Source organism: Melozone crissalis, unplaced genomic scaffold (assembly GCF_028551555.1).
Source record: "Melozone crissalis strain CALT ecotype California unplaced genomic scaffold, PUWL_Pcris_2 ptg000018l_1, whole genome shotgun sequence".
Taxonomy (NCBI): Eukaryota; Metazoa; Chordata; class Aves; order Passeriformes; family Passerellidae; genus Melozone; species Melozone crissalis.
In genome coordinates, this window is record NW_026535796.1 from 20,791,045 (window position 1) to 20,805,981 (window position 14,937).

The 14,937-nt window shown below is 41.3% G+C and overlaps 3 protein-coding genes across 3 annotated transcripts in view; 2 read left to right on the forward strand and 1 right to left on the reverse strand.

Annotated features, from left to right (window-relative positions):
- Positions 1 to 1,833: 1,833 nt before the first annotated feature.
- LRRC57 (leucine rich repeat containing 57) lies at positions 1,834 to 7,498 on the reverse strand. The gene is made up of 6 exons (XM_054275556.1): positions 7,404 to 7,498; positions 6,523 to 6,693; positions 5,233 to 5,368; positions 3,925 to 4,193; positions 3,293 to 3,478; positions 1,834 to 2,742 (listed from the first exon to the last, which is right to left on the reverse strand). Exons 2-6 carry the CDS (start codon positions 6,604 to 6,606, stop codon positions 2,701 to 2,703), a joined length of 717 nt encoding a protein of 238 aa, XP_054131531.1. The 5' UTR covers positions 6,607 to 6,693; positions 7,404 to 7,498; the 3' UTR covers positions 1,834 to 2,700.
- A 45-nt stretch (positions 7,499 to 7,543) lies between these two features.
- Positions 7,544 to 11,912, forward strand: HAUS2 (HAUS augmin like complex subunit 2). The gene is made up of 6 exons (XM_054275844.1): positions 7,544 to 7,840; positions 8,004 to 8,096; positions 9,749 to 9,818; positions 10,011 to 10,143; positions 10,790 to 10,898; positions 11,028 to 11,912. The coding sequence occupies exons 1-6, from the start codon at positions 7,544 to 7,546 to the stop codon at positions 11,175 to 11,177; spliced, it is 852 nt and encodes a 283-aa protein (XP_054131819.1). The 3' UTR covers positions 11,178 to 11,912.
- Positions 11,913 to 14,288: 2,376 nt separating this feature from the next.
- STARD9 (StAR related lipid transfer domain containing 9) overlaps positions 14,289 to 14,937 on the forward strand; it is a 99,239-nt gene continuing 98,590 nt past the window's right edge. The window contains exon 1 of the mRNA XM_054275033.1: positions 14,289 to 14,337. Coding sequence (XP_054131008.1) covers positions 14,291 to 14,337 — 47 coding nt within the window. The 5' untranslated portion in view covers positions 14,289 to 14,290. The remainder of the gene's footprint in view (positions 14,338 to 14,937) is intronic.

The window sequence follows — 14,937 nt, forward strand, 5'->3', positions numbered from 1 at the left end:
TCAGTTTCAATTGACCATATCCCCTTTCTGGAGTGTTTGTTCAGCTCTGTCCTCTGATTTCAAGATTTCATTCCGTTTCCACACTTTAAAGACAATAATTGGTAAATTCAAGCTAGTCTACTCCTTGATGAAAGACAGCTTTTTAGCAGACCAGTAACTGTATTATGACCTGCAGGACATGCTGCTTGTGCAGCTACTTGCAGAACTAACCTCTGTGAATGCTGTATGGTGAAACAACTTGCTGTTCACCCCATACAATGACCTGCAGTTGCTAATTCATCTTTGCTGCGTTCGAAGCAATGCAGTGTCTAAATGCTCGTGGAATAGATGGATGAAATGTGTGTCTTACTGCAGTAGAAAATGAGAGAGCAAGGGATGTAGGTCTGAAACAAAATACACAAATTGTTTATATTGTTAACTAGGGTAATATTCTACCTCAGTAATTCCAAAATTAAAAAGCTGCAAGTGAAATTGTGCACAGAAATAAAATTGGTTTATAGCTTCGTTTGTTGCAGGGTGGGGGTGATGAGAAGGGAAAACACAAAGTCCCAATATAAAACTACTAATAGGTTAGAGTGCTGAAATGCCTAAAACAGCATTCTACTATGTGACTTAGTCACACTACATTGCTGCAAGTTAAAACAGGCAAGGCATCAGCCAGTTAATTTTTCCTTGCAACAGAAATATGTCGTCTTCTGTTCTGGAACAAGTTTAGTTAATTAGGACTAACTTGGTTCCAATCAGTATTTTATGTGGCGTTTTCTCCATTTTGCTCTAAAAAAGCTTCGATAGCTGTCATAACTCCAAGGCAGCAAAGGAGACTAACAATGAGCAATTGAAAGGTTTCTAAATGTACTAGTGATCACAAAAAAGAAATAATGATTTAGTGAAATTCTTCCCACAATTGTAAGATTTTTTTATAGCAATCCTAACTCCATAATTTTCAATGGTTCTGTTCTAGCATCTCTTCTTGCACATTGTTGCTGAATAGAAAAGAAGACCCCCTGATAAACACATATTAAATGAGAGAAGCAGCATCTCTGAGCACAGATGCTTTCAGTTAAAAAATTGTTAAACCAAAATGCCACTGCAGCACAGTGCTGCCAAGTTTGTACATACTGATGGTAGACCACTTCTTTGGTGAATGCAATGGGGGAATCTGCTAACTGCTAATTTGTTCTGTTGATGTCTCAGCAAAACTCTAGAAAGAAAAAAGCTAAATGGGATTTAGGTATCAAGTAGAAGGAGCTAAAATTTAGAACATGTGTGAAGGCTTTATTCACTATTCAATTTTCATGTCCTAATCTGTGGAATCTATTAGTATGAAGTTGAATAGATTTCTAACTATACAGGATCTTGTATCATGGTAAGACATAAGTGTTCTTAAAGCACTTCCCTAGTTATGCCTCCCAAAACAAAGTAGTCTCATAAGACGGTCAGCTGTCAGCTACTTCTGTCAAGAAGCTAGTAGGTTTTTTTACTATGGAATAGCTGGAATGGGAAATCTTAGTACAGCTGGTTCCCTGTTAAATGATGAATCACATCCATCCTTTGAATAAGGAGCTGATGTCCCCTAAAACACTCTTCTACACTATATATTGCTATGTAAGAACTGAAATAAAATGGCAACAGGGTCAGGGAAATAAAGGCTTCTCTGTACATCTCACACAAGAAACACTTATTGCTAATCATAATTATGGGTGTAATGTTGAAGTGTAGCTGTTACCAACAACTGACAGACTCAAGTAGCTAAGTGAGGGCTTTCAGTGACATCTAAGTACTACCAAATAAAGCGACAACAGTTACAGCAAAAAAATTTGAACTGATTTTTTGAAAATAATTTACTAAAATATACATTTTCCTTTTCAGTATAAGTTACATAATTGCATACATTTTTAGCTCTTCCTAGGTGCTTTTGGTAATAAGGCAGCAGCAGTGGGCTGACGACTAAAACCTTCAGCATTGCTCTGTACACAAGGAGTCAGTGCAAGGATATATTTTCTAGCAATATACATATTTACTGAATACACTGAAGATGAACCTAATTTTTATTTGATACAGCTCAAGCAAAAGTGGACTGTAGTGCAATTCTTGCTTATGGGAAAAGAAAGCCTGTATAGTAAAATATAAATTAAGGATGCTCAAACCACAATTTGTTTACTGGAAGCTGTTAATGAAACATTTAACTTAACCAAAACTATTTGTGCTTCATTAATAAAAAACAAACAACTTAAGTTATAAACTAAAACCTTATTTGTAAAAGTTCTCTGCAGAACAGTGCTTACTGCAAGACATACAGTGCTTTGGTGGTAGAGCTTCCATGTGCTATCATGGAAAAATGTTTCTAGAAGAAATAATCCTCTTACAAATCAACAGCCAGCTTCCTGACAAAAGGGAACTGGCAACTTTGAAATGCTTGTTCCCTTTCTCTGTGAAAGAACAAGCCCTGACAAAGGAAAACATGTACTGTGTTAAAAGCTATTGTGGCACAAAAATCAAAACTGGCCCCTGGGCAGGTTCATCAGTTCAATACCTATATTCTCTAGTTCAAGTTTATTCAATGTGGTCTTAACAGGCTGTTTCAGATTACTAGAAGAGGAGTACTCTGATAGTTTCCTTCATCGGTCTTGGTTCAAGTCAGTGAAGCAGATGCTTCTAGTCTAAGTCTTCTTATTAGTAGTATAAGGATCAGAATAGTGATCATGCAAACTTCTTCTTTGTAGCTGTAAACCGTTCCATATACTACAAACAAAAAAAAAAGATCTATGATTTTTTTCAGAAATTAATGGAGGATTCATAACTACTAAAAGCAGCTGAGCTTCTGCTCTCAGACTCAAAAACAGTCTGCATTAAAGCACATTTTAAAATGCCGGGCATAGCTATTAGAGCTTTAATTTCAAACAAAGACACCCCCAAAACATTTCTGGCATTTGCTGCAATTCAGATTAATGGTCAGATCTCCGGTGTTAAGGATGAACGAATATCAAATGCTTAACGAATGCTGTATAATTCAAAGCATCCTTTATTTTTTGTCACATCTAAGTGAAGACACGCTTGTCATTATTAGCTACCCTTCAAAAGATGCTGATGAAAGAACACTGACCCTGAATCCTTTGAAGAACTCCTGGAGATGTTTTCAGAGGTTAGTTATGAATCCAGTAGCAGTGACACCACCAACGGACTATTTGGTGCTTTTATTCACCAGCATAAATGCTTAGTATTCTGAGTAAGGACTTCACCAGAAGTTTCTTAAAAGAAGACAAAATACCCCAAAACAAAACAAAACACAAACCTTGTCATAACCTTCCAGTTCTCTGAGTTTCTTGATTTCAAAAAGGTTGCCTTCTACTGCAAGCAGTGAGATCTGGGAATCACTGAGGATACTCTGAGGCAGCATGTTGAGTTCTAGACAATTTTCTTCTAAACGCAAGACTTTGAGGCGTGGACAGTGGGAGATCTGCATCGAGATCTGAGAAATCTTGTGAAATGAAAAGAGAAATGGGATTAAAATGGTAGTGATCAATAATTATTAAGTGATCTGTTTCCCACTTACACAGAACAACTACCATATTGTAAATATAAGGTACATTAACAGCAAGTACTTAAAAGCAATGCATAAGTAACAAATTATCAAAAATCAAAATAACTTTTTTTATTCCATGATGACAAGCAACCTACACATATCTTTATCACATTCCTACTCAAGAACTGTTCAAATATTTTTCTGCATGACTAAATTCAGGATGTTTTTGTTCATCAAATCAGGCAGTTGATGTATTGGTACAGAAAATCTAGTTATGATTCCTCATTTGAGTTGTGTCCAGGAGATGTCTTTTAACTGTAAAGTTTTGATGGTCTCATCTTATGTTCCATGGCTGTACTAAGCCCTAAATCTACATTCCCACAACATCTCAGTTACCAGACCTGATTCTGATTCAAATTGAGTTCGATAGCCTGCAGCTCTCCCACAGTGTCAGGGACATTCTGGATCTGGTTTTTTGAAAGATCTACCACATCCAAATGGCGAAGACCAGAGAGTTGTGTGGGCACAGTCCGAAGCTGGTTTCCAGAAAGGCTCAGGGTTTTGAGAGCTGAAAGTTGTCCAAATGCAGCCGGTAGCTGCCTCAAGTGATTGCCATTCAAGTGTAGTGTTTCCAGTTTTTTCAGTTTACACAGCTCCTCAGGTAAAGCAGCTAGAGAAAAATGACAGAAAAATGTATGACCTCAAGAGCAATAAACATTTATACCCATTTAATTCAAATGAGCTTCTGCAGGGAGAACAGTGCTATATTAAGCAATTTCTCACTACTGAATTCCTCCCCAATTTCCAGTGAAGGCACAGATCCCTGCACAGAAACTTAAGCCCACAGACAACATGTGCTTTTTTAACCATCATCCATAAATGTATCAAAAATAATCTGCAGACAAGGCAGACCTTCAAATCACAGTGTGAAATCACTTCAGTTCTGAATATTTTAGCCTGTCAGTTACAGTCTTAACTAACTTATGTTAGTCCTTACTTCTGCCAATGCATTCTATGACACTTGAAATACCACAAAATTTACACCTTTGCCCTTTAAAGGTATTACTCAACTTACAGAAGTAAATTAGGAGATTATTCATACTGTGTCATACCAGTACACAAACACCACTAGGTAAGGTCTGCTGGCATCCATTCATCTCTCTTTACACTTACACATGTGCATAACCTCTAACACTCCTGAGCTGCACTATAGAGTCAATCAGGTTTGTAAATTATCTTTGTTCTTTCAAAAAGCCAGATAATACATAATTAATGCATAAAACCCCTAGTTTCCTCATTGTGGTTTTTCCATAATGATGGATATTTGTTTAACAGAAACAGTAACACCAGCTGAATGGCCAGCAACACTGTCTACATGTCATCTTCATTACCTGTTCTCTAGGCAAGTACTAAACCATCTGGCACTGTTAAATCCTCAAGTCAGATTAAGTCACAGCACAAAACCTCTATGGGTTTAAGTACTCATGTGTCATTGTAAAACTGATAATACACTAAGCAGCAATATTGTAGTTTTGTAGAATTTATGATTGAGAGTTTTTCATCCTGTACAAAAATTCCAAAGATTTCCGTTTAGGTGACTAAACTCCCCATTTACATCTTGTGAGAGTTAAATAATTAAATTTAATTTTGGATAGAAAAAATTAGTTACTATTTTAAAAATCAGTGGAGATATTAATTAGCAGGCATACTCAGTTTGTTGTTGTTTAGAGCAAGGCTCTTCAAAAAGGAAAATTTTCCAATGAGAGGTGGCAAGAGCTCTATTTTGTTGTTTGACAAGTCTATTGTCCTTAAGTTGCTTGCTAGCTTCTGCAGATCTTCAGGAAACTATTGGGGGAAAAAGATACAGTATTTAAAGAGTTAATACAAATTTGAATGTTCAAGTCATACAGATAAAATTTCAATTGTCTCACTGTTGCATACTGTCATATGTATCACAATGTCCAAGCACCACAGTGTGATTAGCAAATTTGTTTATCACATATTTTTTAAAATATTTTTTCATCTGGAGAGGGGAAAGGGAAAAGAAAACACTAACATCTAGAAGAGCAGTTTTTCATCCAAATAAGTAAAATTCAAAACATTACATTTTCATCCTCTTATGTGTTTCTTTAAACATGCCTATCCTTTAAAATATTCTATAGCCAGTTAATAACTCTATATTTTAGCAGAGTATGATATGAGAATTTTTCTCCTGCTTTCCTTTTTAAATAACTATGTATACCATTTCCCTTATTCTTATTTACATCCTGTACCACTTTGGTACTGAGTCTTGGCCCTCAGGTGAATAAAGAAAACCTGACGATCACCATCAAGGAGTCCTGGTGAATAAGCCAGTGGTTTTGATCCTCCTTTGGCTTGACAGAGAAAAAGTGAAGTGAGGAGGCAGGACAGTGGAAGGAGATATGTTAGAAAAGGCTTGGAAAGTTACTGTAATATAGAGTTATTTTTGGCTATCCTGTGAATTGTTGCTTGACTTATGTTTCCACGACATTCTGGTTTTTTCTGCAGTTGTGTCTAAGTTAAGATAATTTCCAATATAATAAACTTTCAGCATGCTTGCTGCCAGCCCAATGAACAGCCTGTACAGACTATTCATATGGCTTTAACTAAATATAGCATAAGCACCTAAATGTGACAAATTGTGGAGTATCTTTCTAAGTTATAAAATGGTTATAAAATTCATATTTTCCCCCTCGAGTTTACAGCCATTTTCTAAAAGCACAACATCATAGCTAGTATTTTTTGAGCATATGTGCACTGTAAAGCATACGCTGATACAAGTGCCCTGACAGAGAAATCCTCAATCAGAAGACAAGGCAAGCAAAAATGGGAAAAGCAAAAACAAACTTGAAATATTTTTCATGACTGCTTATAGGAAATACATGTATGCAAGTGCATTACAACCACAAGTGTGAATTTCTCTCTGAAAGTGTCAATCATACACACAAACAGCCATGTTTCCCCTCCCAGTACATTACCTCAGTAAGTCCCTTTCCCGTTAGCTGAAATACACCAGTTTTCTGTGCTGTCTCCAGGTGGGCTTTTAGTGCACTATTTCCCATCCTAACAGTTCTCTGTCGAGCACACGGAGTTCAAGTGATGGTGTCAGCCAGTTTTACTCTGTGCTAGAGAACTGCAATCCAAAGTCTCTGTGATAAAGCAAATTAAAAAGTCATTTTATGTGCACTGTCCCCAGCACTACAAGCATTCTGACACAATAAACCATTTCTTCACTGCTTTGTTTTCATCTCCCTCGTAACTAAAACCTGGAAGTATAAAGGTTTACCTAGGTTTACCTAGATTAAGGTGTATTCCTTACAGCAGTTTGATTACTGAAACTATGCAACAAGCACAGTCAAAACTAAGTGAGAAAACTGCACATTTCTGTATCTTCCCTCTTTCGAGGCCCCGCACCTAAGGAGATTCTCCACGGAGACGGGTTGTGATTTCTTTGGCATCTACCAGCGCTGGCCTGCCGACACAGCTATTGTTTTATTTGGGCTTTTTTGAGACCTTTACCCTATTTAGAGAGCGGACTCCTCTGCCGTGCATATCAGCAGAGACACGACGCCCACCTCCGTAACCCCAGCGGGGTTTAATCCCAGGGCGCACGGGTCACAGGCCCGGGATTAGTGCCGGGTTCGCACCGGGCGGTGGGCAATGAAGCCTGGGGGACAGCACGGAAGCAGCGGCGATCGGAGACGCGCTCCCCGCCGCCGCGGGCCCCCGGCAAGCGGCGAGGCCAGCCCTGGCCCGCAGCAGGCCGCGCTCCCCCCGCCCCAACCCCGCCCGGCTGCTCCGGCCCCGATCCCCGCAGGGCCGGGAGCCGCCGGGCCCGGCCCGGCCAGGCCCAACGCACCTGTCCGGGCGCCGCTGGCAGACGCTCCGCGGCGGCGGAGCCCCGGCCCGTCCCCCGCGCTCCGCCCTTCCAGAACCGCCGCTCCCGCAGCGCCCGCCCGGAACCGGACGCGTGTCAGCGCCGTTCCTGCCACGCCCGCCATGGCGGCCTCCAAGCGCCCTATGTTCCTGCGGGTCGCCGGGTGTTCGTCCGTCGCCGCCGCCAGGCTCAGGCACAGCCTCCGCCTCCTGCCCTGCGGGGCGGGCGAGCCCGAGCTCAGCTCCGATTCCCAGCTGGACGGCGATAGCGATGCCGAGCTGGAGCTGGAGCTGGAGTGCCGCAGCGAGGAGAGCGATGAGGAGCAGGGCGCCGGCGCGCCCCGGCCCTCGCAGCCCTTGCCGCGCTCGGCGGTGGCCGCGCTGCTGGAGCGGTGCGTGGCGGCGGGCACCGTGAGCCAGGTACCGCCGGGACAGCGCCGCGGGTAGCGCTGCTCTCCTGAGCTGGGCCGTATTGCCGAGCGCGGGAAAGAAACAGCTTCAAACTACTACAAGTCACTATGGAGCATTTGCCCGGTGCGTTCGTGCTGCTGATTGCATTTTTCCTGTTGTCTTACTTTCAAAGGAAACCTTGGATTTAACTTGCAGAAGAATGCCATGCTTTGCAAAATTCGCAGAGATGGAAGAAATGGTAAACATGGAAGCTGAAATTAATGAGGTACAGCCTTTACTATTGTCAGTGTACGCTCAACACTTCAATACCTGGAGGTAATAGAGGGCCCTGATGAAATATCAGACTGCCACATGGCATGTTGTTTCATGTTATGAGGGATTTGTTAACAGTTCAGCTGTTTAACAGTTGGCATTTTTTCTTCCCAGTGGACTGAGTTGTCATAAAGAAAATAAAACTATGAAACAAAATTGTAGTATGTAAGTAGAAGGATTCAGTAGGCTGCACCTTTGACTAAGGTGTTACCTGAATTTTTTTCAAGAAACTGAACAATAAAGGATAATTTGTAGTTTACTTCACTACTCAAAAATGTGTCTTTTTGTAGGCAATTTTGTTGCTTAGCAGGCAATAACCTCAGACATTTCGTACTGCTTAAAGCGAGTCAAGGCTGATTTTAGGCTGTTGCCTTGTACTTTGTAATGTTGGTTTAGACACTACATAGACTATGAAACTGCTTTGTAAGAGATATAAGTAGGAGAGACATGGGTTTGAAGGGTAGACTATTCAGTGATTAAGGAATTGGCAGGAGAAGAGCCCTGGGCACAGCAGAAGGATGGGATGCCATCCAGAGGGACTGGGCAAGCTTGAGAAATAGGCTCCAAAAACCTCATGAGGCTCAACAAGACTAAATGTGGGATCCTGCACCTGGGTCAGGGCAGTCCCAGACATGAGTACAGGCTGGGAGATGAACTCATTGGGAGCAGCACTGTGCAGAAAGGAGTTGGGATTTCTTGCGGATGAAAAGTAGGACCTGACCTGGCAATGTGCCCTCACAGCCCAGAAAGCCAACCACATCCTAGGCTGCATCAAAAGCAGTGTGGCCAACAGGGCCAGGGAGAGGATTCTCCTCTTCTGCCCTTGTGAGACCCCACTTGAAGTGCTGTGTCCAGGTCTGGGATCCTCAGAGCAGGAGAGAAGTGAACCTGTTGGAGCAGTTCCAGAGGAGAGCCATAAAGATTATGCAAGGGCTGGAACACCTCTCCTACAAAAACAGACTCAGAGAGCAGGGATTGTTCATCAGCCATCTGGTACTTAAAGGGGGCTTAAGAAAAGCTGGAGAGTGACTTTTTCCACAAGCAGAAAATGCTAGGACAGGGAGAAATGGGTTTAAACTAAAATAAAATAAAGTAGATTAGATTAGATTTTAGAAAAAAAATCTTTACTGTGATGGTGGTGATACACTGAGACGGGTTGCCTAGAGAAGCTGTGGATTCTCCATCCCTGAAAGTGTTCAGGGCCAGGTTAGAGGGGTCTGAGCAACTTAATCTGGTGGGTGATATCCCTACCCATTGGCAGGGGCTTGAAACTAGATGATTTTTAGGGCCCTTTCAATCCAAGCCATTCTATCATAAGTTCTGCGGTTTAGGAATGAGTTACCGGATCTGTCTTTTCCACCACAAATCTCCAAATTATTTAGGTTTGTCTTTTTAAACAGCCTTTTTTTTATTGACCAAAAAAGTCCCACCTAGTAGTAGAAATTCTCCAGAGAGCAGGGCAACATGTTCCTGTGCTGATGCTCACCCTCTTTCACACACATGCTCTCCCTGTGCTGCCACTTTCTCCTCCACCCCAGGAGAGTCAACAGTGTCAGGATAAGTATGTTAAAAATGCATTTTCATTTGATGTTATTGCTGTTGTAGATAAAACTGAAAACTGAAATGCTGCAGTTGGAGAATGAGACAGCAGACATTACTCACCATTTTTACTTAGGTAAGTGCAGTTGTACCGTGGAAAAACCAAGAGTCTAAAATTAGCAGCAGAATAATGTTTTATCTGAGTACATGACACTTCCAGAAGTTATTGCAGCAGTCATCTCTCAATAACTTGTTAGAGTTGGTAGGTGTTTTATTAAGACCTAAAGCATGTTTCCATGCTAGTTGAGCTTGCAATTTTATTTTATAGGGAAAAAGTGCGAGATTTTGCAAGATATGAACAGACACCTGGAAGCCATACTGAAAGAGAAGAGGGATCTCAGAAAGAGGTTGCTCAAACACAGATGTCAAGAAAGCCTGCCTATTGAGGCTACTTATCACAAGTAGGTACACAGAAAATCCTGTTTCTTGTTTGCAGGAGGCCCAGTTAATTTGAACTAACAGACAGTAAAAATCATATGTTTTCAATAATTTTCCACTGGTGGACATTAAAAATGGTAGCAAAACCTCATCTAAAAGTGGGTAGTTTACTCATTGGTAAATTCATAGAAAGGAAGTGATACATATTTTATGAACATTTACTGAGGTTATTGGTCTTGTCTTTAGAAGTCTACAGAACAAGTTGTGATGTGTTGTTTTAAACAAATGTGCTACATGCTGGGTTTGTTATGCTTCTCCCAAGCAGGAGTTGTTACTTTAGCATTGGGTGTCTTTGTTCCACTGTTGCTTGCTTGGAACTAAACATGACTAATTCCCAGACATGCATAGTGCATGTTATAAAAGTATAGTCCTTCTTCTTACAGTCTAAAAATCTAGCCCAGGTACTGAAGGAGTTTACTTCTGTAATTCTTGCCCTGTTTGTTGCTAAGAGTCATACAAGAAGTGTGATTGCAGAAAAATTAATTAGATGTTTAGGAACTTGCATAAAGCTGTAAAAGGGGATTAAGAAAAGCAGGGCAATGAAAAAGAACTTTTAAGTATTAAATTTTTGTTGTTTAGCACAACTTTTGAGCTCATTTTTGGTTACAGATCTATAGTAGAGTTGTTGAATGAGGCTGTGACTTTCATTGAGAAGCTTGAAAGCCATTTGCAGTCTGTGAGAAGCATCCCTCAGGTACCACATATGATGAACAATATGGTGAGTAGTAAAAGAATTGAGCCAGCTGTCTTCTCCAGCATGAAAAATGCAGTGCTGTTTGGTTGTTTAGGTTACTTCTATGTGCTGACAGGATGTATAGAGACTAAATCCACCCCTTTTCTGTTTCAGGACGCCACTTTGTCGAAAACAGAGCTGCTCATGATAGAATTGAGGGAGCTGACAGAGCAAATACTGAAATGGGAAGAACTGCAGAAAGAAGTGTATTCTAACAATGTATACAATACTGCTGACTTGGACTTTGGCTTATCTTTAATCTAACAAATCCTTTTCCTCAACTTGGATGACTACTCAAAGAACTATGTTCTTAGAGTCTTCTGTGAAAACTGAAATAGGTCTCTTTTAATCCAACAGAGTCTTTGTAGGTAGTTATATTTCTGTTATTAAGTAACAGTTCTCCAACTATTTACTAAAAAAAAGGGCAATGCTCATAGGAAGATAGGCTACCAAGAAACCTGTTAGAGTTCCTTTCTGGAATAGTTTGATAGGGGTCCCTTGGAGCCTATATCTTCAATGGAAAATTGTTTCAGTTTTTTTTGCACTTTCTATAGTATCTCAATTCATTTTTGTAAGCATCTTGATAAAACACTGTATTTTGTATATTGCCATAAAACTTTAATAAAAGCACTAGATTTCAAAAGGTCAGTTTCTTCAGCTTTTAATTTTGTTACAAAATCCTATCATTAAAATTACGGAGCATAGTGTTAGGTCCAAGCTTATGCTTCTATAGGAGTTCCAATCAAGAAATTAAATAAGTTTTAAATTACAGTTTATTATGACTGATGTGGTTTTGTGGGAAAGCAGGAAATGGACTTGCTAATATATGACAGATCTACTGATTTGGAAACCATGCTTCAATGGTAATGATAAATATATTCTTCAGATTCTCTTTTTCTGTTGCTTGCCCGATTTTCAGTGTCCCACTTAGAATAAAACTCTTGTTCCATGAGTAAGATTGACAGTTTATCAAAACCATTGATTGTCCCAATTTGTAGCCCTCATGAAGAGATGGGTTGGTACAATGTCACCGGCAGGACATCTATAATCCAGGATAGCTGGTTGTCTTTGGAGGGTGCCCGGTTTTGTATTCAGGATGTGAAGTAGACACAGAAGTGGTGCAGGTGTATTCCTTTCTACTGTTGTATCATTTGTTATGTGAACATCCACCTGTTGATTCCTGCTGCTGAAATAAGAACATTTTGCTTTCTCAAAGTAACCACTGGGTGGCTCAGTAGCACAAAGTTCACAAGTTTATCTGATTATTGCATATAAACTTAAAGTAGAATTAAGGAAGAACTCTTTGGTTCTTTGTTGAGCACACTCTATTAAAACTTACTTGTATTTGGTCTATTTTATATTTAAACTTTTCTGAGAATCTCATTTTAATCTTTGTAACCATTCTGCAGAGTGTGAATGCAAGACATCCAATTTAGCAATTCTCTAGCATACTGTGTAAGCTATGCAGTACAGCTGTTGAGGAACATCAGCTGATGCTCCTCTGCTGCTGCTGAGAAAAGTTAAGAGGATAGAAACAATTTGAATTAGGTTTAAGCAGAATGTCACTAGATAGAATCTAAGAATATGAACTGGTGTTTGAGTCCCACAAGCATTAATGAGATCTTTGTGTCAACACTTGCTATGCATTGTTACAGGATTTGAGTCCAAAGTCCCATGTCACTGTTTTTTCAGATGTGGAAATCAAGGTGTTCTTCCACACAACTGCAGAGAACCTGACATTTTTAATAAAAATGCCTTGCACATTCTGTGACATGGGAGAAAACAGAGCAATAGGTGATCATAGGTTGGACTCAATGAGCTGAGTCTTTTCCAACCTAGTTGATTCTGTGATTTTTGTCAGTCAATGTCCTCTACATATATTCTAAGCTTAGACTCTCACTCTTCGTGTCTTACAGTGATGATTTAGATCAGGCACATTAAAGCTGTTGTAATTTAATAATTTTAGAGCACAATTTAATCATTTTAGAGCACAAAGAGTTACAATGAACAAACTGACTACAAAACATTGTAGTCAGTTTGTTCATTGTAACTCTTTGCCATTTCCCAAAGAGTTGAGCGTATTTTCTTCTTTTACTGTATCTACTTTTGAAGAGTTGACTCGAGTTGGTAGAGTTTAGCTAATTGCCATTTGCCAGTAATGTGTCAATTAATTCTTTAGTGCAATTTAAAGGGATAAATCGAAGTATACAGTGATTCACAGCTTGTAGGTATTCATTTTAGCATCTCTGTGGTGAATGGAGTATTGGGAGCCAAGGATTTATGCCATTCTTCACTTGGGAAAACTTCTGAATTGTGGTACCTTTTTCCTTTAGATATAACCTTTCTGGAGTTTAAGGCAAACTGTTTCATGAAAATAACTATACATAAAGTACAAAAAAGCAGTTAAAAATCAATTAAAACAGAAGTTGTTTAAATATAAAAACAACATAGGACTCTAAAACTCTCATATATGATATTCAGATATGGCACAGTTTATCATATTTTGAAATGCAAAACCAGAAGTCCATTTAAAAATTTGCATTGGCAAATGGAATTTTCAAAATCAAACAGGACTTGCCTATTGAGCCTGACATCTTCTTTATGCCAATGCTATTTGCTCTTACATCTTCCTGTAACATCAGTAGCTGACAGAGACAGTATTCTAAAATAAATTTTTTAAAACTTTCCATGACTTTTATATTACTCCAAGTAAAAAAACTTCAATCAATGCAACAACTATATCTTGATTTCAATTAAAGTTCTTTGGAAGTTTCAAAATTTTCTTTTAGATCCTAAGTACGACTCACATGAAGATTGGATGTTTCCAAAGGAATCTAAAATACTTGAGACCTTTCCTTTAGCACTAATAAGGAAGGGATATTTGCCTTCCCTAAATTCCTGTCTAATTAATGTGGAGGGCTTACAGTGCTCGTCCCTAGTGATGCTTTAAGGGCATCACCCTTAATCGGGCTAGTTTTGCCCATTAACTCTTGGGTAAAACCCGCGCTGGTTTGCTGCTGCAAAGAGAATTTGAGGAGGAGCGCGGAACCGCCGTCTCTTTCTCCGGGGGTGCCGCTCTCCCGGGCAGCCCTGTCCCAGGCGGAAAAGCGCGGTTTGGCTGCTGGAGAGGCTGCGCACGGCTGCTCCGGGCAGCCTTTCCCCGAAACGCCTGCTCTCTGCCCGGGGAAGTTTCTGTGCATTCCCTCCACGGGGGCTGCCTGGGCCGGGCTCTCTCCTGCCCTGCCCTCCCCGGCGGGGCGGGACGGGCCGGGACGGACGGACGGACGGGCGGCTCCGCTCCTCCCGCTCCTCCCCGCTCCGCCCGGGATGCGGGGCCGGGGCGCGGGCGGCCGCAGCCGCTGGGCGTGAGCCGAGCCATGGCCAACGTCAAGGTAGCCGTGCGGGTCCGGCCTCTGAGCAAAAGGTGCGGAGCGGCGCGGAGGGGCACGGGAGGCTCGGGGGCCGCGGCAGCGGGGGTGAGCGGGCGCCGCGGGTCCTGTCCGGGTGCCGCGGGTCCTGTCAGCCGGGGCGGGATCAGCCGCGGCTGAGGGAGGCACGGCAGGAGGGGCGGCAGCCTCTCGCCGCCTCGCTAAGTAGCTTGGAAAGTTTGCCTCGAAAAATCACCAGTGGAGCTGTTAGGCTGACTTCCCTCTTCCTGAGCTCCCCGAAACGGGCCAATTGTTATACAGGGTCCAGGAGTCTTCCCTTCCCCTTCTGTTGTTGCTGTTTTTTCCACGGGAGGCAGAGCCGGATATTCCCATTGTCGCTCAGCTCCGCTCCCTCCCCGGCTTACTTGGCTCCGATGGAAATCCCAAAAGTTACATGTTACAGCTGGAAGACAACTCCCACAAACAAGAAGATGCGTTTGCACAATGCTCTGGTGTTATTTGTAAATAATACGTGCTTAAAACCTTGCAGACTTTGGAAATTCGGAGCAGAAAAGAAAGAGAAAAAGCCAGCAGCCCAAATGTCAGCGACTGGTGATTTATTCCTCCTGTTAAAGCAATCCTATAGCACTCCAAAC

Bases quoted from the DNA above. Each gene is read 5' to 3' on its own strand.
- HAUS2 (XM_054275844.1), top strand. From the start codon at position 7,544: ATGGCGGCCTCCAAGCGCCCTATGTTCCTGCGGGTCGCCGGGTGTTCG. The intron at 10,144-10,789 runs GTAGGTACACAG...TTTTGGTTACAG, and splicing joins ATTGAGGCTACTTATCACAA to ATCTATAGTAGAGTTGTTGA. The intron at 10,899-11,027 runs GTGAGTAGTAAA...TTTCTGTTTCAG, and splicing joins CACATATGATGAACAATATG to GACGCCACTTTGTCGAAAAC.
- LRRC57 (XM_054275556.1), bottom strand. From the start codon at position 6,606: ATGGGAAATAGTGCACTAAAAGCCCACCTGGAGACAGCACAGAAAACT. The intron at 5,369-6,522 runs GTAATGTACTGG...TTCCCCCAATAG, and splicing joins CGGGAAAGGGACTTACTGAG to TTTCCTGAAGATCTGCAGAA. The intron at 2,743-3,292 runs GTTTGTGTTTTG...TTTTGTTTGTAG, and splicing joins AACTGGAAGGTTATGACAAG to TATATGGAACGGTTTACAGC.